Source organism: Galeopterus variegatus, unplaced genomic scaffold, assembly GCF_000696425.1.
Source record: "Galeopterus variegatus unplaced genomic scaffold, G_variegatus-3.0.2 Scaffold1016, whole genome shotgun sequence".
Lineage (NCBI taxonomy): Eukaryota > Metazoa > Chordata > Mammalia > Dermoptera > Cynocephalidae > Galeopterus > Galeopterus variegatus.
In genome coordinates this window covers 166,260-174,402 of record NW_007727127.1, presented here as the reverse complement: position 1 = coordinate 174,402, position 8,143 = coordinate 166,260, and the positions used below count along the sequence as shown (strand labels likewise).

At 41.9% G+C, this 8,143-nt stretch overlaps 2 protein-coding genes across 2 annotated transcripts in view; one reads left to right on the top strand and one right to left on the bottom strand.

Annotated features, from left to right (window-relative positions):
* The window catches only part of IGSF6 (immunoglobulin superfamily, member 6), an 11,280-nt gene extending 4,240 nt beyond the window's left edge, over positions 1–7,040 (bottom strand). Inside the window, exons 1-2 of the mRNA XM_008574221.1 lie at positions 4,986–7,040; positions 1,295–1,654 (exon numbers count right to left, since the gene is read on the bottom strand). Coding sequence (XP_008572443.1) covers positions 1,295–1,654; positions 4,986–5,052 — 427 coding nt within the window. The 5' untranslated portion in view covers positions 5,053–7,040. The remainder of the gene's footprint in view (positions 1–1,294; positions 1,655–4,985) is intronic.
* The window catches only part of METTL9 (methyltransferase like 9), a 42,940-nt gene extending 35,035 nt beyond the window's left edge, over positions 1–7,905 (top strand). The window contains exon 7 of the mRNA XM_008574232.1: positions 7,196–7,905. Coding sequence (XP_008572454.1) covers positions 7,196–7,398 — 203 coding nt within the window. The 3' untranslated portion in view covers positions 7,399–7,905. The remainder of the gene's footprint in view (positions 1–7,195) is intronic.
* The last annotated feature ends 238 nt before the right edge of the window (positions 7,906–8,143 follow it).

The window sequence follows — 8,143 nt, the reverse complement described above, 5'->3', positions numbered from 1 at the left end:
TGAATAACCTGTACTTTCCAACGAAATATCCCATGAATGCCTATCTTGTGTACTCAATTTATACACCATACATTTTTATTTGTGAAACTAAGAAATTAGCCACATCTGTACAACTTTAAAAAAAATGTCTCAGTGCTAAATTAGCAGCTCTGCAGAAAAGGCAGGAAGTTGCCATGTCTATCTTAGCAAAACTTTTATTTCTGCTCATGAAGAAGAATTATAAAAGCCTGCAGTTTTGAGACCTTCATCTCTTTACAAGCCATTTTTCCTTTTGACTAGGATTTTTTATAGAAGACTAATGCAGTGAGACCTACAAGTCTCCCAAGTTGTGTTGTTTATTTTATTATCAGTAGCTAACATTTATTGAATATTTACTGTATGCCAGACATTATTAAAAGTGCTTTATGTATAGTAACTCATTTGTAATTTATCTTACAGGTGAGAATAAACTAAGGTTAAATGACATGTGAATATTAAAAGCCTATTAAAACACCCCTGGTAGTCAAAAGCAGGGATTATAATACTAGACAATCTTGGATCCTCAAAGTCCTGTTTTAAAACTGAAAGGCTGGTTGATTTTGAGTTCATGTTTTAATGATCTCAGTGCTCATCATACCAGAGTCCTTTTTAAGAGAAGAGATCCAAAAAAGGCAAAGGATTACTGCCCTTCTCTTCCTTTCCCCAGAATCATGTGATTTTTCTCTGAAATTTCTTAATCTTAGGCCACTCCAGGGAATGACTTGGTAAAATGACTATGGGATTTAGCTAGGTTTGATGTCCTCACTTGAGTGAGGAGTTGTCATGGGCTTCAGCTCATTTCAGGAAGCCAGACTGTCACTTTCCATTCTCTGATGTCCAGGTGGAATGGGAAGGGCTAGGGATCCTCTAGTGCTTCTCTCCAAGTTTGTGTTTATTTTCCATAATGCATATTTTTTCTACATCCAATTTATTGGTCATTTATGCTTCTCTAGTGCTTTGTTCTAGGTTTCCCTTTGAACTTGGTGTGTTATAACATATCACTGTTATACACAGAAAGGAAGAACATGGTTGGTTTCCCTCACTATTAAAGTCTGGATATCGACGGGGAATATAGCACCCAGCATACCACTGACTTTGTGTCTTTAGATGCTGGGAGATGGGGTCTGAGTAGTTCTTTAATCCAAACCTCAGGGCAGCTTGTGCTTAGATCAGGACCTTCACTGGCTGGGGTATTAACTTAGCAAATGTATCTAATATTTTCTACATGTAAGTGATGTAATGATTTTAAGTGCCTGAGCAAAAGGTGATGACTGACCTCTGACCACCAGGGTAGTCCCTCCTCCAGTTTGCTTAGCTCTCGGTCCCTGTGCTGTAGGAAATGCTATTCCACAGATGTAGATTGCACTATCATTTAAAGTCACTCTGTTTACAGTGAGGGAGACTTGGTTTTGTGCCAGAGCTTCCTGCACTGTGAATTTGTCCTCCTCACTTTTGCATCCGTCCAAGCATAGGTTCTCAGGCTGGTGAGCGCCATAGCGAAACCACAGGCTTGTTGGTTGCTTCGAAGGGCATCCAGCAGTGGAGAAGGTACACTCTATGGTGACAGCCTTGTGAGTGTAGTCCACTTCTAGGTAGCGTGGCTGTATGACAGAGATGGTGCAGGCACCCACAGCACCTGCGGGAGAAAGCAGAGGCGAGGTTGAGCAGCCTCTCACCTCACTTTCCCTGTGCTTCTTTTACTAATGTTTGCAGTTGAGGAAACTCAAACCATTCCTTTCTTTTTCTTACCTTATTCTTGAAACAAACAAGACTCTAAAATAGACACCAGTAATCCTCACTTGTCCTAACTGCCCGTGTTTCTTGACCTTCACCTGCTAGTTTGTGTGATGTCTGGTTACTCAAGGAGAGCCTGGAGGCATTCCAGTGGATTCGGCATGAGCAGAGGCAGCAGAATTTCTGGAACCAGAAGTTTGGGTCCAGGTGTACAGTCTTGCCACTTACAAGCTTTTCCTTGATCTTGTGCAGGTCACCTAATCTCTCAGCCTGTTCCTCATCTGCACCCCTGCCTCACAGGAGTGTTGTACCCAACGTGGAAACACAGATCAAAGCTCCTCATGCAAATGTTGCTGCTGCAGGCAGAGCACATGGGCAGTAGTGACTTTTTTGTCTGGTGGGGGTTTGGGTGGCTAGGAATTCATGACAATTCACAATTGTTTCTTTGTTTGTACCCAACGTGGAAACACAGATCAAAGCTCCTCATGCAAATGTTGCTGCTGCAGGCAGAGCACATGGGCAGTAGTGACATTTTTGTCTGGTGGGGGTTTGGGTGGCTAGGAATTCATGACAATTCACAATTGTTTCTTTGTGAGTCTGGTGTCCCTTTGGGAAACATGATAAAAAGGCAAGATGTGCACCTGTGGAAATGCAGCCCTGGCTTGTCTATGACATCTCTGATTGCAGAGGCCAAATGAGCCAGCCATGCCGAGTCTAAGCAGGTCTGATTTCTTCCTGGCCCTTGTGCACTGCTTTATAGTGCCTTGTAACGTCTGTCTTATTTGATTGACAATATTGTGATAAAGAGCACAGACTTGAGTTCCAGTTCTAACTGCCAGTTCCTAGCTCCATGCTCTCTGTGGCTCAGTTTCCTCATTAGCAAAATGGAGATGGAATTATTGATCTCATGTGGTTAGTGAAGTTTAAGTGAGACCATGTGTAGGTATTTACTTGCCTAAGCCACAATAAGTATTTAATAAAAGGCAGTTATTGCTGCAGCTGCCGCACGGCCAGCGCTACTGTTCCCATGGTGTCTGTGCCCATTCTAGAAATGATTGTGGATGTCTGTCCACAAGGTGTTTGCAGAGCTAGGACTGGACACCTGGTCCAGTGCTCTCTCCACCATGCAGTGCTGCTTCTCAAGTTATGGAGACCAGACCCCTCACTTTGGCCTTCTAATCCCAGGCATGTGAAGCTTTCTAGCTGCTTAGTATTGGTTGAGACAGATTGGAAATTTATAGAAGTTTTCAGTCTGACTTCTCACTGGTTGTATGTTTCCAAGTGGTCTTATTTGTCTGAGTTTGTCCTTATTTGTCTGAAATTGAAAAGTAATCCAAGTGGTCTGGTACTTAGTAAGTTTTAGACAGCGGCTTTTTTTTCAGTTAGCCTTTTTTTATAGGTCCTCAGAACAGAAGAGGATTAAAATTAGAATCATGGCATTTGTGGTGCAAGTCTATTCTCACCATGTTTTGATTTTGGTATTCGTATAGTTTGAGATGAGCTGGGAGCTTTATAGTGACGGGAGAAATATAAACCAGATGAGAGGGTAAAGTCACCTGGAGGAGACAGCAGGCTTCTCAGCCATTTGGGTATGCGGGGGGCTCAGCATAGTTCGGTCTGCACCTAAGGGGCTGGGATTCATTCCCACGCCTGATAAGTACAACCTCCCGTCTCCTGGTCAGACTCAGTCACCTTAGAAGTACTGAGGAACACTTTACAGCATATAACAATCATTATATCTTGGAAATGTATCGTGGGATTGGGCCTGCCACAGCACAACAAAGTTGAGCAGTCTTAATCTCAAATTGTCTTTAAAATAAAATTTTTCTAAGGAAGGCTGACTACACACTTTCCTTTAAGAACTAGAGGCACAGGGTAAAATAAGTATTCGTGGCTTTGGAGTTTCATGTCTGAACTTATTTCTGACTTCTCGCAGTCAAAGTGTGGGAGAAAGCCAGTGGCGGCAGTTTCCTGTGAGCGCAGACCTGTGAGGGGGCTACCCTCCTTCTCCACCAGCCCAGTGACACGCTAGCAAAGAGATAGCAAAGAGAGAAGCTCCGATGCTGTGTCACAGCACAGCTGCTCCTCTGAAACACTGCCCTTTCAGAAGTCTCATATTCTATTGATTCCATCAGATTTCTTTTTTTTTAAAACCCAGTATCCACTGAAAATGTTGCAAGTTTATCTCCTGGGTGGAGGGAATAAAAAAAATCACTTTACTATTTTTAAAAATCAAGTTAGAAGGTAAGAGGGAACTAATTTTTGACACTAAAAAAAGCCTTTTATTGTAGAAAATTCCAGACTTAGGCAGAAGTAGCAGGGTGGCATCATGAACCCTTGCCACTGTCCAGCCCCACACAGTCTTGTGTCTTAGCTCTCCCCCACCCAGTCCACTGCGCCCAGAGGATTTTAGGACAAATCCCAGACATTTTATCTGCACATCTTTCAGAATATATCTCTAAAAGATAACACTAATTTAAAATAACGCTAATTAAAATAGTTTATAAAAGTAATGTATACTTGTCAGAAAAAAATAGAATATTACCACACGTAGAAGCAGCAAGTCACCCAGAGTCCTTTCCCCCAAAATAATCACTTAAAACTTTGGTTTATTTCTTTACAAATGAGAAAAAATTAATTTTAAGAGGTTTTGCCCCCTTTCCTGTCCTATAATCCAAATTTTGTGGGCAAATCTGAGGTTATTAGAACTATAAGAAACACTTTCTCTTTCCTAGAGAAAAAATGGGTGTTGGCAGAATTTAAAAAACATGTATTATGGGATGGCTGTTCTCTATAGAAGGAGCCATGGCAGTTCTCAACAAAACACGCACTTTTCATTTACAGAAGTTAAGCTGTTTAGAAACATTCTTTGAGAATATTCAGCAAATATTGTTTAGTGCTCACTATGTGCAGAGTAAGCTTGCTTGTGTGGGAGTTAAGTTGTTGATGACTAGCACATGTGATTTTAAGAAGATTTTTCAACCCTTTGTTTGATGAGGTGTTCCCCAAGGCAGCATAATAGCAAAAGGAATTTTCAAGGTTAATATGAAACTTTGTCTCAGCTATTCTTTCATAATCTATTTCTCTGGGGAAAAAGGAAACTAATCACCTTAGACAATTTCCGTAACATTTTACATTTGAAAATTATTCTGTAGGAGTGTAAAATATAAATGCATTAGGCAAAAAATAGCAATTGATTTAAATAAAATGGCAGAGGAAAAAAAGAACCTTACCGACATAAAGTAGAGTCAGATTGATTGCCATGCCGAGAGCAACCTTGCCTCTGCTCACAGTCTCCATTTCTGTGTGTGTCAGGGGACAGGCAGTGGGGAGGTGGGGTGTGTATTTGAAAGAAGTTGGCTTTTTTTTCCCCCCCAAGAAAGGAAGAACTGAAGAGAGGAACTCTTATTGAGGAACCATAAACAGGAACTTTTTGAAATTGTGTAAAGATGGTTTGTAACCCAGATTCATCATTTTCGCCTGGGGCACATTTCTAAATGTGCTTGTCATTCCCCGCCCTGATTTTACAAATCATCATAGGTGTTAGGTATTTTAAGTGAGATTTCGATTTACACGTATTAGATGTTTTAAGTGAGATTTTGATTTACACGTAGCGCATATTCCCAGGCAGGAATATTGTTTGACAGGTAATTAGCACTTTAGATTTCCAGGGCAGTTCAGTCGCTGGTCCTGGGACACCTAATGTGTGCCTGGCCCTGGGCCATTAGCTGCTGGGAATGGAGAAGCAGAAGGTAGTGTCTTCATATAGAGACAGGAGAAAAAGTAGTGAACAACACATCCTAGTACCAGGAAAAACTAATTGTGCCCCAGTTTTTAATTCAGAGAGCCCTTTCTAATGTGTGTGAAGCAGATGTGTGGGCTCTCTGTCCTCTGCTTCCTACCCTCCTCCCCCATGCTTGGAGGCGTGTTCAGTTAGGTTCTGCTTTGTAAGTAGCAGGAACTGACTCAGGCTGACTTTAAGCAAAGGAAATTTATGGAAATGATTTGGGGGTAGCTCCCAGAGTCACTGGGAAGACTGGAGAACCATTTGTGGGCTCCACAGCCAAGAGAAATGCCCTAAATCACACTGTAAAACAGGTCTGCAGAGCATGGTGCTGCCACCAAGCTCTAGTGCCATAAACTGTTGTTAGTACTCTGAACCGCCACCCCAGCTGCTTGGTCTCATTGCACCCCTGTATGTCCCAGAGATGCGCCTCACATCCCCACTTCTGTGGGTCACTAGCTCCTCATTCCTGGTCACAGGTGAGTGTGTCAGAGCTCAGGTGATGTGCCAGTGCCTCAGCTGCAAGAAGGCCAGGAAAGCCACTTCCCTAGGCCTTGTCTCCCACCAGGACTCTAGGCAGGAAATTCACCAGACATAGGAAGAGAGTTCAGTGCTGGGCCTCCGAAAAGAATGAAAAATAGTCCCACTATAGTGTGCTCTTGGTACCTGCTGATTATGTGTTGTCTCATTAACAAGGTTATTTTCAATCTGGATTTAGTAGTACTTTTAAGGATATGTGTATTTTATAGCATCTAAAAGCACCCTAACATTTAAATGTGCTTATTTTCTTAGTGCGAATTTGAATACTTTACCTAGTCACCTCATTTTCCAGGTGCTGATGCTTATAGATTTGGAAATGAGTGATAGAGACTTCAGTCACCATTCCAAGAAATGCCAGGTTGACTCATCCATTCTCGTGTTCTACCTCTCTCTGGTCCTGGAGCTTAATTTTTATGAAATTGTTCTGAAAAATTAGGGAATGGGTCAACTTCCCTTGAAAAACACACTGATGATCTGTTTTTTATTTATAGACTAAAATCCTTCATGGGCCTATTTCATTTTCAGCCTCATAAATCTCTCTAGGTAGTAAGTTGCGTAAGTTTACTACATCAATGGTATTTTCTTGCATTTGTCCAAAATCCTCTTTTAAATATTATGTTATTCTTTGCTTCAGTATTCTAGTATTTTAATGGCTAGTTTTCTGAACCCGTTAACCATTACAACCCCCAGTCAGTGGTTAACATAGGGTATGATCTGAAACTGTCAGAGAAGGTCACAGTGTGGGCTTTGGGACCCAACAGACCTGGGATTACGTTTTTTGCTCTGACACTCATTAACTTTGCAAGTTGAGGCAAGTTCCTTAGCCCTTCTGACTCTTTGCTCCATATCTGAGCTCACCTGCCTCAGGGGCGGCCTGAGCAGTGTGAAGAAGGCAGTCTTCAAAGCATTCAATGCCTGGTGCATGCCAGCTCTATGGCAAGTGCTGTCCTCCCCTTCCCTTTTTAAATAATGTGTTCGTTCAAGAACTTAACTTCAAGTCTTCAAAGCATTCAATGCCTGGTGCATGCCAGCTCTGTGGCAAGTGCTGTCCTCCCCTTCCCTTTTTAAATAATGTGTTCGTTCAAGAACTTAACTTCATGTTTTCATTTGTTTTAGTAGGTGGCAAGTGGGAGAAACCATCGGAGATTCTGGAAATCAAGGGGCAGAACTGGGAGGAGCAGGTGAACAGCCTGCCTGAGGTTTTCAGAAAGGCTGGTTTTGCTATTGAGGCTTTCACCAGACTGCCGTACCTGTGCGAAGGCGACATGTACAGTGACTACTATGTGCTGGATGATGCCGTCTTCGTTCTCAGACCAGTATAGACATGTGGAGGAAGAAGTCTTCAGAGTCCACCCAAGAAGCTCCCTCCGTAAGAGGGTCTGCATTCACAGTGATGTGAAGGGAGGACCTTTGGGACTGCCATTCTAAATATCATGTAGGAATTTTAAAAGCCAAAATACTAATTATTTCTTTGTAGTGTGTAAAAGGAATGTTTTTAAGAAACAAAAACCCAACTCTGGATTTGTATCAACTCTTTGCTCAGTTAGAGTCACACTTCAATGCAGGTCACACTCCAATTGTGATGGGAGATATTTTTTATACTTAATCACAGTAGGGACTCATTCTCAGACAAAGCAATAGTCATGACTTCATGGAACCAATAAATGGATTGTTTCCAGTAAAATGAAGACTGGCAATAATGCTGTCCACTCAATTCCAAATATTGGTTATAAGGTATAGCCACTGATACTCTTTCATGTTTAGAAATTCTTTCTGTTATTATTCAAGAAAATGTTTTTAATCATTCTAATAAACTTTTTTGGAGATGACTTTGGCATCATGTTTGAGTTAATATAAGCCCCTCTAGCATTTTTATTGCCTCGGCTTCAGGAGTACCCAATCGGTAGCGTTATGTGAAAGATGCAGACAACTTGAATATGTGGTGAAGGAAGCCTTCAGACTGGGGGGCAGAGGAGATTATTGTCAATTGCAGTGAACACTGAGGCAGTGTAGACACCCCTAAAGAGTCTCATTCATGGGGCCGGCCCGGTGGCGCACTGCTACAGT